The 14,717-nt window shown below is 45.5% G+C and overlaps 5 protein-coding genes across 5 annotated transcripts; 2 read left to right on the forward strand and 3 right to left on the reverse strand.

Moving 5' to 3' along the window:
- Positions 1-346: 346 nt before the first annotated feature.
- On the reverse strand, positions 347-1,644 carry GGI43DRAFT_403999 (uncharacterized protein). The gene has a single exon (XM_083205870.1). The coding sequence runs from the start codon at positions 1,583-1,585 to the stop codon at positions 518-520; it is 1,068 nt and encodes a 355-aa protein (XP_083060773.1). The 5' UTR covers positions 1,586-1,644; the 3' UTR covers positions 347-517.
- A 2,304-nt stretch (positions 1,645-3,948) lies between these two features.
- On the reverse strand, positions 3,949-5,346 carry GGI43DRAFT_433838 (uncharacterized protein; the record flags this gene model as incomplete). The annotated part of the gene is made up of 4 exons (XM_083209803.1): positions 3,949-4,542; positions 4,595-4,774; positions 4,848-4,993; positions 5,058-5,346. The coding sequence occupies 4 exons, from the start codon at positions 5,344-5,346 to the stop codon at positions 3,949-3,951; spliced, it is 1,209 nt and encodes a 402-aa protein (XP_083060774.1).
- Positions 5,347-6,621: 1,275 nt separating this feature from the next.
- GGI43DRAFT_404003 (major facilitator superfamily domain-containing protein) lies at positions 6,622-9,540 on the reverse strand. The gene is made up of 6 exons (XM_083205871.1): positions 8,835-9,540; positions 8,678-8,757; positions 8,485-8,612; positions 7,684-8,420; positions 7,463-7,610; positions 6,622-7,407 (listed from the first exon to the last, which is right to left on the reverse strand). The coding sequence occupies exons 1-6, from the start codon at positions 9,032-9,034 to the stop codon at positions 7,057-7,059; spliced, it is 1,644 nt and encodes a 547-aa protein (XP_083060775.1). The 5' UTR covers positions 9,035-9,540; the 3' UTR covers positions 6,622-7,056.
- Positions 9,541-10,817: 1,277 nt separating this feature from the next.
- GGI43DRAFT_368010 (URC4/urg3 family protein) lies at positions 10,818-13,012 on the forward strand. The gene is made up of 4 exons (XM_083202496.1): positions 10,818-11,269; positions 11,347-11,674; positions 11,746-11,919; positions 11,988-13,012. The coding sequence occupies exons 1-4, from the start codon at positions 11,102-11,104 to the stop codon at positions 12,617-12,619; spliced, it is 1,302 nt and encodes a 433-aa protein (XP_083060776.1). The 5' UTR covers positions 10,818-11,101; the 3' UTR covers positions 12,620-13,012.
- GGI43DRAFT_368065 (serine hydrolase-domain-containing protein) lies at positions 12,802-14,481 on the forward strand. Its single transcript, XM_083202497.1, has one exon. It carries the CDS (start codon positions 13,406-13,408, stop codon positions 14,213-14,215), a length of 810 nt encoding a protein of 269 aa, XP_083060777.1. The 5' UTR covers positions 12,802-13,405; the 3' UTR covers positions 14,216-14,481.
- Positions 14,482-14,717: the final 236 nt, after the last annotated feature.

The following is a 14,717-nucleotide window of genomic DNA, read 5'->3' on the forward strand; positions in this document are numbered from 1 at the left end:
GCTAAGTAGTTAGCAAGTTGAAGAAAGGCTGCGCAGCTGGTAGAGCTCCTCTTTGAACAGCATGCTCAAAGAGCCGTAAATCGAGTAATCAATTAATTCAAAACAAAGGATCTCTGTGTAGCATCGACGTGCGTGACCTGCGTTCAAGTGTTTTTCCAATTATTAATCGAGACTTCAAGCTATGTGATTACTATTCTATTTCTGGACATATTTTCCAATTGCTGGATGTCAAGTGAGATGCATCCTTCTACTACCCAACTAACTGTGCAGATGCACGTAATACTTTTATAAACAAGAATAAAAGAAGAAGAGAAGAATAGGAAAAGAAAATGAATCCTACCCAAAATGTAATAAAACAACCACGGTTGGTAGCAGATCATATTGTTACTACCCAGTCTAATCTAAGCACATGTGGTCTTGTGTCAAAAGACTTCAAGTACACTATTCCTGTAGCATTCAAGATTCCCTACTACTCCAGAAGAAATGCAGAGTCTCGCGAAGAGAAGCTAGTTCTACTTCAAATTTGAAATCCAGTAGTGTCAACAGCCTGCACTTTACCTCCCACAGTCGTGCCGTTGATCTTTCCGCCGCCAGTCGATACATAAAGAATATGCGAATCCCCTCTCGTTTTTCCAAATTTGCAGGCCGTCGCCGTCGTCACTTCAAATGAGTCAGATGCAACAGCAACAACGGCGTATTTACCATCCGGAGCAGCTGCAAATACTTTGTTTTCCTTGTTCGCCGCTATCCATTTAATATTGCTTTCACCAGGGCCATATATGAAGTCATCCATTGCCCCCGATGGCAGAGTAAGAGCTTTCTCAGCTGACGTACCATCAGCGACTCCTCCATTCTCGTCAACCTTGACTCGATACATGGATGTTTCGAGATCACCAGTAGCAGGATTGGCTGTGGCTGTATCATTTGTGAACCACAGATAACCGTCATGGATATGAATCCCATTGATACCAATGTTTACAGATGAAGAAGCTTCAATTTCCGGCGAAAATTGGGCCGCCTTGTCCACCGTGCCTTCTTTCATATCAACGCGCCAAATGACGTTTAATATTGAATCCGCCACAAGCACCAAACGATTGCTTTGAGGAACCGTTGTCGCGCCGTTGAGAAGAACCGCATCGGGAAGGGAAGCAACCAATTCCGGATAAGAAGGCTGACCATGATTGAAATCAGCTCTCCAAAGACAAGAGGAATTCTTGCCAATTCCTGTTGATTCGCTGAAATTTCCACCAGCTATAGCAAAAACATCTTCAGATGTCTCCGTTATTCCAAAGAAGCTCGTGATTGTGTCTACAGTGAACAGGCGGGTAACTGTTGGCGTCTGACAGTCCAAGTCCGACACCTCATATAGAGTGGCATTTGGTTGAAAACTTGTAAGAAGAAGATTGCCATTTGAGCGAACGGCAATATTTTCGATCCAGACGCCGGCAGGAAACTGAGAAATTACTCGGTTCGGAAGAAGATGCGTATCAAGGCGACGTGATTGATGAGTTGAAGCCGATGGTACTGTTAGCGAAGCGACCACTGCCAGGAGCTCGCATGCTATTATAATGAGCGACGATATCATGGTTATGACTAATCTTGCCGAGAAATATAGCCACTTGATGCTCTATGGCAGTACAGTTCCCAGGCCACAACAAAATCCATAGTCTTTACAACCACCACTTATATATACACAGAAATATTGCAGTTACATCATCTTGAGACATCTCAATGACGTCTTAAACGATGAAAGCGAGCCCCTTTCCCGCTATTCCACTTATATTGTATGCCGCTAGCTGTATAGTTTGCTCGTAGGATGAATCCTTCGCTCATCATATATTAAAATTATCTTGATTTAGCCATTTTCTATAATTACGTATAATCGGAAAGGGGAGAGTTGTTTTCGCAATTTTGGAATGCGGCGCATTCGCGGTGCTCCAAGGCTATCTGATTGAATAGTCCAGAGCGGACAGAGGCTCGCCAAATCCTTTGGTGGCTATGTGTACACCGCATGAGTCACAACTACACAATTATTACTGTGCTCAGTACGGAATAATACAAGCCCCACTGACCCAAATTTCAATAGGCTCAATGTTGGTTGTAAGCGCTTATACCTACCTCTGCATACAGTTTTCTATAAGGAATCTGATTTCATCATAATTTGCCACAGCCATGAAAAACAAGTCTTCTTGCCTATAGGAATCAGGGTTAATGGCTCAGGCAAGCCAAGGTTATTCCAGACTATCTGAAAGCCCTGATCGCAATAAAATTTCTTCATAAATGCTAGCTACCGATAACAGCCTTGAAGCCCGTACACCAATTCTAGTCACACCGCTTGGTCTTATCCTTTGTTATGACTCTTGAAGCCCTGTTGCGGCCAAGTGTCTTTTAGACCAGGTTCTATCCTAATATTGTTGCCTAGACCTACCCGAAACCCTCGTAATAATGGCGATCAAGGCTAAAGGCGAAGTCCTTGCGAAGTCCGCGGCCGCAGAAGCTAAAGCCCAGGGGTAAAAAATCCATTTGATAAGAAGTTTGATGAAGCTTTGTAGCCTACCTTCCGAGAGAAGAAAGGCTTCGTTCTTTAGAGAATGAATTCATGGCAACTAGATCAATTGATTCTGTAACTTGTGCTTGTTTTGTGGTCCTAATAGCAATAAGAAAAGCTAGTTTTCCAAGATTGTGTCTGTATGCGTGTAAGACAGTTCAAAAGTGCGTTCCCTACTTGGTAACAAAGTATAATAGTTATCCTACAGGTTATTATACTTACTTTACTTAGTTATTCCTATATATTAATTAGTATATATATTCTCATGAAAACAGTTAATTAAATAATTTTATATAGGGCTTTTACTCTTAAGTAATGTTCAGGATAATGGTAGAGTATATGGCCTTTGAGTTTTAGTTTCCAGTTCACTGGGTACAAACAATATAACCGGTAAAGATCAGCAAACAAGGCGTAATAGTAGCCACATTACTTGAAAGCTGAAAAATACAAATACCTTTTAAAGGAAGGATCATCAATCTGTAGGTATTGATTTTTTATTGCTAGAAATGAACTTTCCTACTGACGGTAAATTTTTAATACCAGGCATGACTTGACGTATTTGTAAGGAACCAGCCGATCTTACATACATATTCAAGCTCTATAAATGTTGAATTTATGCTAGGAAATGCATAAAATAACTCATACTAGCTACACGTAAAAGATAAAAAGTTTAGGTAGGGATGCATTGAATATTTGTATCAACTTCGCAGCAACTTTTGAACGCCAAAGTGCGAAATGTACTGGAGAAGCCTTATGTAACTCGGCTCGATCTCGCAGCTATTCATTAGCACAAAGACTACCCACTATAATGGCAAATTAACATCTACCTTTGGCTTTTGTTTTAGCGCCCGGGGCTGTAAAGGGTTCTAAAATTAGCTACAAGCATTCGAACGCAGATATTCAGCCACGCTGCATATTTCCTTTTTAAGCCATGATCATCAGCAAGGCATATTTTGCTCTTGCAATTATAACCCTCAGGTAAAACAGCTGTGCCATACTAATTAGGATATCGGTGCCGCTTTCATTTAACTCTGCTATCCGTACTCCGTATATCTTTTTCATGCACCGCATACCAGATATCTTCTAATTAAAATTGGAGATTGTTACTATAATGTATATTATAACTGATATCCCTGTGTGATCCAGTTCGAGTATAAGGGCAATAAATTCTGAGATGATGGCAAATGGTAATACATGATAATAATAATGCATATGCCCCAAAAAGAGAGAAGAATAAAATGAAGGCATTGGAAAGATTCGCAACTCATCTATTGGTATATATGCATATGCCCACCATCGCCGCCTTGCCGCCTGGTGGCGGTAACATTGACAGGAAAATCTACCAGATGTAAAAATTCCTAAATAGTCTGCAAAGACAGATAAAACTTGCAAGTGCAGACCTATGGAATAATCTTTGCAGCTCTCATGAGATCAAAAGCCTCTATATAATTCTGCAACACATCTGCTGAGCGGTTCTCAAATCCTGCAGTCGTGATTTTGGTCAAATCGTACTGACGGTCGAACACAGGCAATGAAGTAAGTACGTCCATAAACTCCCAGCTGGTCCGCTCGATGATACCTGTTGCCAAGCCATACTTGGCCTCGAAGTTTGCCCATTCCTCACGATGCTGTGCCATATACCTTGACACGCTTAAACTGGAAGTATCGGGAGCAACGCCTTCGAGACCAAACATACCACAGATTGATGCCCACTTCTCAGCCCAGGTTCCCCCAGCAGTGACTGGAGCGTCGCCCACGTTGTAAATCTCGCCGTTCACTATCCCGTCCAAGTTTGAAACAAAAATATGTGCTTTGGCCAATGTCGTCTGGCCAATCTCGGTATAATGACTATTGTATACAGCGAGAGGGCCGGGATAAGCAATCGTCTTTTTCGACTCTGGAGATTGTCTCTCACGGTCTGCATAAAAGCTGAGAAAAAGGCCCAGAGCTTGAACATAATTCATTGCGTTACCGCCACCCGGCACAAAACCGATCTAATAATTGTCAGATAAACACGTCCTACCAGCAATGCCAACACCTTCTTACCACCAAATCTGGGCGAATCTCAACAAAGCGCCAATTCTTCCCGACAGATAGCTTCTGAAGTGAATCATGCTGAGCGTAGTAGAATACTTGGTCTTCATATGGCTGGGGAATTCGTGGATCGGATTCTTTGGCTGGAACCTTGGGAAATCCCAGCTGAGGGACATGTACAAAGCCGTATGACTGAAAAGGAGAGAGTAAGTGTTAATAAGTAGAGGTTGGAGATTAGTATTAGTGTTAGCCATAAGGAACAAACCTTTCCACCTGTTTGCAGCGTCCAAAATCTTAAGTTTGGGCTAACTCGCTCAACTGCCTGAACTGCTGTTTCAAGAATTTGAACGTTGACTTCTTTGAGTATTTCAAATCCTTCAAAGTCTGAAGCACCAGCAGGCTGCACATACGCTGTAAAGTTTATAATAAGATTTTAGTCTCCTGTCTTCTGTGGAGAGATAGGGGGTAATCGTACCGGCAAAGTACACGTCGGTTACGTCTTTGATGCTATCAATACCAGCTAGCTTGGCCACCACATCGTCTACGGTCCCCGTGAGATCAATACCATGAGCAATCGTAAGGCGGCTATCCTCAGGTAAAAAGGACTTTGATCGATCCAGTGGCCGATTCGTGAGACCAATGACCTTACGGAATGTTGAGGGTGTAGGATATTTAAGAGCTTCGCGCAATATGGCCCACCCAGTGATTCCGGAGGCTCCAAACACCAAGGCGGTGCGGTTAGCAATAGCAGGGGCAGAAGACATTCTTTCAAATTTTGCGGTGTTAATATTCGTATTTCGGTACGTTTTTGAATAGTAGTATTATGGCTAAAATTGAGTTCAGCATCGTCGTCACGCATATGGCTATATATATGTAGCCTCTTTTTAAAAAATGAAAAAAATATCTTCATATTTCTACAGCCTCCTATTCCCACCCTTATTCTCACAGAGACGGAAAATGAAGTTATGCCGCCTGGCCATTCGTGCGGACTTTACTCGATCCTAGAGTTTGAAGCTCATAATACCCCAGAGATATCCAAGAGCCTCTGTCACTTGCAGTCTCCTTAATCTACTGTGGAGAAGATGGCGAGATTTGGGCAAGCCGAGAACGAAAATGGGCAAGCTGTGAAGCGCATCATGACTAATTGGGCCGCCGCTAGACTTCACTTTGCCAGCACCAAGCCAATCAAAAGCAGCAGAGCCAGGATTGGAGCTGACCAAGTCGGCATCAGAATTCATCCATGCTTGGACAGTTGCCGCGGACTTGTCCGCCGCTCCGCCAGAGAAACAAATGAATTGACTGCCGCTCCGCACTCCCTCTTGTTAGCACTGCGGAGGCAACTTGGAGCTTTATTGGGCAAAATACATTTTGATAAGTCGCATGATTCTGAGTACGATGAACATGTTGTCGAGCGAGTGCAGTGGACACAACACAGTTGAACTGCAGTGTGGCCCGACTTATCTAGCAGCAATAGCAAGTTTCGGCGGCTATGACGGTGGAAAGTACATGTAGATTAGAAGACAGTGTAAACACTCGCTTTGCGGAATATACACTTGGGGTGGCGGAGGCATTATCTGCGCATTGATGTTAAGTATGGAGCAAGTTTATATCAATCCACGCTTTTTATTCATAATAGAAACTGAAATGCAAGCAAACAGTCACATGGAACGAGCACAGGGAATTGTGCAATTTTTTCAAGTTGAAATAAACATAGTAACTAAATTATTTGACTCTCAATGATGACGAGATATTTACATGATGATTGAACCCGCCAATTCTACCTCTACATCTCACTTCGCCATCATCTGCCAGTCTTAGGAAGTAACTTTGTATATACATGTGATTATGTAATATCCACATTGAACCCGGGATGGCTTCGGGCCGAGATGCCAGACCCACTCACCAAGAGATGGTATAAATTTTCGTTTCGTCAAGGAGCTTTTAGAATTTTTTTCTTTTCTTCTTTACGTCGACAATACTTCAGTATGTGTACCCCTAACTGTGGCCTGCAGCTACAGAAAGATTGCAACTACGTAGGGTTCGCAGATGGCTAACAACTTCAACAGGAGAATCATTTCTATAGTATTTGTCTCTTGCTTTGGTTCCCAAAAGAGCCATCGAATCCACCCTGGTTGATGATTGTATATCCTCGATACCCAAGAGTGAATATTTTGGTCCTCTCGCCCTGTCCGCAAGGATGGCGGTGGTTGCCTCGTGCTTCTGCTGTATAGAGAGCTGTTTTTTTCTCTTGATGATCTCGACCCTATCCGTGGTCTTGCCTTCGGGCGCACTGGTAGGGTGGGTGTCGATGGACGTCTGACAGGCATTTTCTTTTCATTACAACTTGAGGCTTGCCTCGATTGTGAAGAAGAGTTCATACTACGACACACTACGACTCGCCTTTTATTGTAGCTTTCCCAAGACTTGTGAGTGTATATTTGCATCAGCAATGATGGGGCTGTCCTTGCTCGTCGCTACTCCTTCCTGAGCTTAACCTCCCTCCAATAGCTCTCTCGCTTCATTCCACGAAGCTTTTTACCGCAAAAGATGACTGGCAAAAAGATTGCACAGATAGCCAATGCAACAAACGCGACGCTGATGAAGCAGTTTTGCAGTCCCAGGCCATCTAGCCAAGGTGTGATGCCATAGCCAATGGCAAAGCTCATCGTGTTGCGAATAATGATACATGACGCTAGACCGTCTCCTGAAATCTCTCGGTACGAATCAACGAGGTATGCGATTGATAGCGTGATTCCGGCTGTGTTGCAAGCCGCAAGGATACACATCGCGACAATGAGTCCAAACCAGTGGACGTGATGGGCAGCCTTTCCAGAGTTAGCATTTCGAACAGTTTTGAGGACGAGGTTATTGTCAACTTACACCAACGCCCCAAAGGATCTGACAGGCCGGCACCAACATTGTGGTCAATGCAAACAGCCAAAGACGTTGCTCCGGTTCAAATATTCCACGGTTGCGTCGCGCTAGCTTGATGATGAACCAGTCTGAGATGATGCCGCTATATGCAGATCTATAAATCAAGCATTAGTCTCCCAAGCAATAAAAAGCGCATGCAGAAAAATCTGGTCTCAGGATTAGCCTACCCAATAATAACTCCTACAATGCAGGCAAGATAGCTTAAGCCGACGATACTTGGCTGAAAGTTGTACGGGGCACCACCAAGTACAATGGACGATGTCGCGTTCAAAATATTGAACCAGATGAGGTACGTGCCATATGAAAAGCCAGAATAGAAAACGACTGGCCAGGCGATCAACCGGAGAATCTGCCATGCTCGTTTGTGCATCATGAATGGCCGCGGCTTGTCAAGTAGAGAAAGCTTCTGCCAATATGTTTTCTCGCTGCCTTGAAGGATAATATTTCCGCTGCTGCCACCACCATTACTGACCCAGGAAGAAGTCGCTTCTTCGTCATTTTTACTGACTGCAGCAGCTGCTGATGGTGACGTCTTTTCACCAGCGCCCTCTTGGGAATCTTCAGCATAGATCACCCCCACCGTTTGGCGCTCATAGTTTGTCTCTTCTAAAAAGAAAAAGAGGAAGAGGAAGCAAGCAGCGTCGAATATAGCCATAAAATAAAAGGGCCATTTAAATCCCATACTATCGCTGATGAAACCACAGATGACAGGCGCAAAATAGTTGGACGTAGCCAAAATCCACGCATACCATCCCATGTAAGTGCCTCGCTCGTGAGCAAAATAGATGTCTGTAATGGACGTTTCGGGTAGAGCTTCGATTGGTGCGGCAACGAACCCTGCGACGATGTTACGAGCGATCCATTGGCCTTGGCCTTTGGCATATGGGCTCCAGACGGAGACAGCCTGCGAATGTCAGATCCAGCTGGAAGGATGGGGCCGTCCGAAAAAAAAAAAAACCACCACTTACTATACAACCGAGCATAGAGAGCAGATACGTCAAACGTTTTCCGTATTGTAAAGCAAAAGGTTGCCAGAAAAGCAGGCCCCAGCCACATAACAAGAACATGTATCCCGTTCCTTCGTTGAGATCGCTCACTGTATATGGCACCCCATGTTAGAGGAGATTTTATGGTTCGTTTATGGATCACGCTGGTACCTACCGCTGACGTCCAAAGCTGTTGATAGAGGCACAAGAAGTGAATATACTACAGATAACGTCATGCCATTAAATAGTGTGTAGCTAAGACGGCACGTTTGCAAGGTCAGCTTCAAATTTCACAACTCAGTAGGTAGACTCGAGCAAGACCAAAGACGGACGCAATCAAACAAATGAGATGCTGGCGCTTTCGCCATGGCGACCAATTTAGAGGATCATTTATATCATTCGAGGGCGTTGGAATCAGGATGATGCTGTCTTTGCTCTGAGAATGCAGAGCCTCGGCGGTGTGCTCCACGTCAACAAGCAGAACCGTGCCGGGGATCTGAGATTCATCAATGTCCACTTCTGGGCTCCGCATGGTAACAGTGATGATGCTATTCTCTGGGCGTAGCTCTGTGCAAAGTAGAGGATATCATAAAGTTAGTACGACAAGCAATTTTTTGCCCTCTGTACGACATGCATGAAGTGACCGATAGCGGACTGCCGTAGGAAGCCGAGGGTCTTTATATCGACCATGCCTCCCTATCTAAAAGATATGGATTGATAATTGGATCAGCGTTACATCGACGTCACAAGACCGAAGCCGCGTACTAGAGACGCAGTGATTTTGCTAGCAAATGGCTAGTCGCATGGGGATTGCGAACCGGGGTGACGATCCGTAAGAGCGAGACCTGGGGTAACTCGGGGTGTAACCAGGAACCCCGATAAGCTCCACGGCGAATTACTTCGAAAGGTACATGTAATATTTGGAACGCCTGTTGGTTCTCCCTGCAGTGGCCGGCTGAGGGGATGTGGCCTTGTTGTTAGCTCTAAATCACTGAAATAACTGAGACAGCAGCACAAACAACCATGCAGCTATTGCTCTATCGGGACCATTACTTTCAAGTTAGCATCGCCGGAGAAGGTAGCACGATCGGCTAAACATCCTGCAATGGTAATAATTATAATAATTCTACACTTCTAGAATAGAAAAATATGGCTATTAGGTAACAATAACTACAGTATAACCTGATCTATGGTTTCAGGGCCACACAATGTCTCTTATATAAAAAAGAACAGATGCCATTTGAAGCAACTTCCGGTACTTGCTGAGAGCTATTCTAGACTTTACTGGGAAGGAAATCATAAATAAACACGCTAAACTGGACCAAACGCGCCTAAAATTGGTTCTACAGCCCACTATAATCTTCATAGAGCAATCTGTACTCCGCAAAAGAGCCTTAGTAAATCCTTTTTACCATTGTAGCGTTTCTGATTTCCTTGAATTTTAGTGTTTGTCGTCTCTTTACCATGCCCGATCTAGCATTTTAGCGACTGCAAAGCTAACCAAACGCTCAAAGGCTTTGGCCAAGTCGGAGATGGTCCAGCTAGCGGCGGGTTCTTCACCAAGCACTAACCCAACTTCCCCGCAAACCCCAGGCAGAGAGCATTTCTCTTACGATCTCTTCATGCCGTTTAACCGCAGCTACGCAGAATCAAGTGGTGCCGCTATTACCATTATGGCAGTTTTCAGCATAAACGGATCACCAGCACAGCACGAGGTAGTCTCTTCTAGGCTGTAAATGAGAGAGGTTGAGGGGTCAGGCATCGGCATATCACAGACGAGTCGCCGCGGTGTTTTTGCTCCTGGCTCCTTACCTAGCTTATCTTTAACATGGAAAATGCAAACAAAATTCAGATAGCTAATAAATCGATGAAGAGAAGGTGGATATTTCGGAGCCCCATTGCCTGCTACGTTCATAATATTTACCTACATCTTATCTATACATACGTGTGATTGATAGCGGGCAAATGGATTGTTGGAGATAGCTGTTATCTTTGCTGGGACCCTAAGTTGCCTGTGATCCTAGCGTGGCTGCCAGACGACATGTGTTGGGATTGTTTTAATTGTCCGATGAGCTGAGATAACGGCTAATCAAATAACCTTACCTATGCCTCGTGTTGTGGCCCCTGGTAAATTATGTCGACACCTTCACTCGCATTGTACCTGAGATCAAGGGTAGGCTCATGACCTAGATCCGTTTTGTTCATGCCAGCAGTTTAGCCCAAGTTCCCCGCTCTTCACTGTAACCAAACCTTTCCATTTAGTGAACTCTACTACCTGTATCTCACAGATATACTATCCTCACTCCTACTATGCACGATTACGATATATTCATCCTTTGTACATGTCTTACGAACAACAGGATGACAGACTGAGACAGCAGCCGGCAGTGTCCGGTACTGCTCGGCAAGCTCCGGCGCTATTGCGGGGAAGAAGAGCTTCTTGCATGTCAGGTCTGGAGAAGGCGGGGCATTTGGAGATGCTTATCGTTGGGTCGGAATTGGGAGAGAGAGAAAGCATTAAACCTTGTCGTGTGTTACTGTTTTGATTTGCTTCTTCATACAATTACTTCAAATACTGCACATATTTTAAAGATACAAAATGACAGCTGATCTTACCTCTGATATCGAATATCTAAAGAGCCTCCAGGCCGTCCGAGAGCGCTCGCGAATCGTCCTTGAGCGGGCCCGAAGTGGGAGCCTCAACAACTTTATTTACGATGAGAGCCGGATGAAGGAGACGGCGAAGTTTGTGACCGGCGTGATCTCTGTACGTTTCTTTGGACAGCTGTTTGCATCATAAGATAATTCGAAACGGGTGAAGGCTAATTCATGTACTTAATGCAGCGAGACTTTGGTCCCGATCGATATGCAGAGATTCCTCCTCATGGAAGGTGGGAGCATTTCAGCATCGGAGGCGTCCCACGTTTGGAAAATCTCGTGCAGAAATGGCAAGACGGTGGAGTGGAAGATGTAGAAATCACTCGTCGTCTCATTGACCTATTCTTTGTATCTGTCCTGCTTGACGCTGGAGCGGGAGACACTTGGTCATTCCGCGAGCCTGGAAGCGACAAGTCTTACGGCCGCAGCGAAGGCATCGCCGTAGCCTCACTGTATATGTTCAACGACGGAGCTTTTAATTCACCTACGGATGGAAACAAGTCTGCTGTTGATGGTAAGGATTTTCTTCTTCCTCTGAGAGGGAATCAGAGGGATCATTATCGGGAGTGGGCTAACCATGCATAGGACGTGCCCTAAGCCAGCTCACAGAGGACGCCTTCATTCGCCACTTTCAAGTTGGGCCTCAGAATCCGATCGTGGGCTCTGCATCCAGAATCGAATTATTAAATAATTTTGGAAAGTCTCTTCTTGCTATCCCAGACGTATTTGGCGAAACCGGTAGGCCTGGTCTGCTTGTTGGTAAGTTTTCTCACGGCGCGGAGCACTTCATTTTCTATCCGGTGGACATTGCTCATCTATCATCATAGATTATCTCCTCAAGAATGGTAAAGACAAAGATCTCAACTACGAAACTCTCTGGGGTATCCTCCAGCGTCTTCTACTCCCAGCGTGGCCATCAAACCGCCCGCGGATCAACGGCCAGCCCATTGGAGATGCATGGCCTCTCCAGCTGCTACAAGACAGAGCCAACGACAGCGCGAACCCAACGACTGGATTCCACCCATTCCATAAACTGACCCAATGGCTGGGATACTCCCTCACTGTACCTTTCATGAAAGTGTTGAAGCTGAAGTGGATCAACATTGAAACAGGAACTGGCCTGCCAGAGTACCGCAACGGAGGGCTATTCGTTGATATGGGTGTCCTCCAACTGAAGCCCGAAATTCTCAGCCAAGGCGTCAAGGCTTCAGGACAAGCTTTGCCACTGTTCCCGTCTACCGGAGACGTGATTGTGGAATGGCGAGGTCTGACGGTGGCTCTCTTGGATGAGCTGCACAAACTTGTCAACGGCATATTGGCGCCGCAAGGAGTTTCTCTCTCGCTCCCGCAGCTGCTGGAGGCTGGGTCTTGGAAGAGCGGCAGAGAGCTGGCGGCGAAGTATCGACCAGAGACTAGGTCCAGCCCGATATTGATTGATGGAGATGGAACACTCTTTTAGAAGGCTATTTTATGGAAAGACGGATTTAGAGCATATAATTAATTTAATGCATTTACTGAGATGATTCTAGCTATTATCTTCATGCCTTTAACACAGTTAGGTGACTTATCTGTATGCTGATAGCATGTGCCTGAGCAGCTATCCTTCTTCATGCGTATGTCATATCGCAGCTTGGCTGGATAAGAAAATGGCTTTCCATTATTGTATGAACTCACTTTTGTTGCTGTTGACGATGTCTAGCCCTATGTCAAAGTCCAGCCAAATTTGACCAACAGAGGTGCTTACATAGAAATTGAAGACCAAGTCATACGTCCAAGCTGAAATACATGTAGTTATTCCATAAAAAAGTAAACACAGCTATAACTAATTTTCTTCAACACCTGTAATTTGTCTCAAGTTTAATCTCTTAGTAAGAGAGCAGACGGCCACATCTTAAGTTGAGCTTCCATATCTACTCACATTCAACATATGGCTGTACAAAATATGCCTCACGTGGAATCGCTCAGAATGGTTCAGAAGAGTAAGCTCCGACTGGTTCAGAATACCTAGTAAGAAAGGCGAATCTGACATGGACAAGCAACGCAGGCCACCCTGGCGCGGGGCTCCATCAAAGTGCATTACAAGTGGCCACTTACATCGTCACACTGGGTAGCAAGCAACAATAATCCTTCGCTGGTGAGACGAATCCATGCATAGGTGCATACGTATAAAGTTGGCGGTGCCCAGTTGGTCTCACGCGAATTCAGCTGGCCAAGTTCCTTTCCATCACCAGCAGCGACTACGAAGATGAGGTTGCACGACGGCGAAGACCTCAGCCTCCCGCGCATTCTTTGCCTCCATGGCGCCAGCGTCAATGCCCAAGTCTTCCGCATCCAATGCCGGGCCATCATCGCCAGCCTGAAGGGCAATTTCAGGTTTATCTTTGCTGATGCCCCTGCCGAGGCCCCAGCCGACAAAAACGTGGTCACCGTCTTTGGCGAGTATGCGCCATTTTACCGATGGCTGCGCTGGAAGCCAGAACACCAGGAGCTGGACGCTCCAACCGCGTCCAAGGATATTATCAAGCAGCTCAAGAAGGCCATGGACGAGGATCAAGGCACAGGCGAGTGGGTGGGCTTGCTATCTTTCTCACAGGGCGGTGTCATCGCCGCCAGCCTACTCTGGTCGCAGGAGCACATCGAGGACGAGGCCAAGAGGCCGCTGCCAGGCGTCAATTTTCGCTTCGCCGTCGTCATCTCCAGTCCTGGGCCTGTCTTCTTCATCGACGAAAGCGGCAGTTTGCCCAAGCCACGCCATCTGCCATATGCCAATGAAAGAGTGGATCTCTTCGAAGATTGGCCCGAAGAGGGCGCCACAGACGAGAGCCATCTCATCAAGACACCAATGCTGCACGTGCATGCGCTGCAGGACCCAGATCTGGCCCGCCACAGACGCCTGTATAAGTACAGCAAAAAGGGCACTGCAAAATTGATGGAGTGGGATGGAGGCCACAGATTACCGCTCAAGGCGGACGATGTGGAGCGGATGGTGAGTAGGATAAGAGACCTGGCTGAGCAGGTCGGCCTTGATGCTTATGATGATGATGTATGGTGCTAGACGTTTACATGTTTAGATGCTGCATCGTGCGGGTTTGGAGATCATGGGCTGGCGCATGGAAATAGAATGGCAGAGAAAAAGGAACAAGCTCAATTTAGCCAAAATAAATATTTGTTTTCAGTGCACAAGTCTATGATTACATGTACCTTCTTTGGTTGATGCCTAGATGCGGCGCGTTGCATGGGATCTGATCCTGGCACTTACATGGAGCACGCTATAATACAGTATTAGTTGTGTGTCAAACCCAGGAACGAGAAGCCACATATTCTACAGATGTGGCAGCGAAAGCTACAGAACGAGTGCTGAGAGAAATACATTGTATAAATATATTTACTCTATTCGTCTTGAAAACTGGATGGAATCACACATAAACCGTGAATCCGTCTTGGCCAATTGGGCAGGCGTATGTTCTTATCTATCCGTACGACTTACATGCATCATGCATCATGTAGCCGGCTTGCCGATTGCTACAGTAATTGCCCACTTGTATAGTCGCAAACTT

This window comes from Trichoderma evansii (genome assembly GCF_050947405.1).
Source record: "Trichoderma evansii strain SZMC 28006 chromosome Unknown GGI43scaffold_9, whole genome shotgun sequence".
NCBI lineage: Eukaryota > Fungi > Ascomycota > Sordariomycetes > Hypocreales > Hypocreaceae > Trichoderma > Trichoderma evansii.

Bases quoted from the DNA above. Each gene is read 5' to 3' on its own strand.
- GGI43DRAFT_403999 (XM_083205870.1), bottom strand. From the start codon at position 1,585: ATGATATCGTCGCTCATTATAATAGCATGCGAGCTCCTGGCAGTGGTC.
- GGI43DRAFT_404003 (XM_083205871.1), bottom strand. From the start codon at position 9,034: ATGCGGAGCCCAGAAGTGGACATTGATGAATCTCAGATCCCCGGCACG. The intron at 8,758-8,834 runs GTCCGTCTTTGG...GTGCCGTCTTAG, and splicing joins CATCTCATTTGTTTGATTGC to CTACACACTATTTAATGGCA. The intron at 7,408-7,462 runs GTAAGTTGACAA...AACTCTGGAAAG, and splicing joins AGATCCTTTGGGGCGTTGGT to GCTGCCCATCACGTCCACTG.
- GGI43DRAFT_368010 (XM_083202496.1), top strand. From the start codon at position 11,102: ATGACAGCTGATCTTACCTCTGATATCGAATATCTAAAGAGCCTCCAG. The intron at 11,270-11,346 runs GTACGTTTCTTT...TACTTAATGCAG, and splicing joins TTGTGACCGGCGTGATCTCT to CGAGACTTTGGTCCCGATCG. The intron at 11,920-11,987 runs GTAAGTTTTCTC...CTATCATCATAG, and splicing joins TAGGCCTGGTCTGCTTGTTG to ATTATCTCCTCAAGAATGGT.
- GGI43DRAFT_368065 (XM_083202497.1), top strand. From the start codon at position 13,406: ATGAGGTTGCACGACGGCGAAGACCTCAGCCTCCCGCGCATTCTTTGC.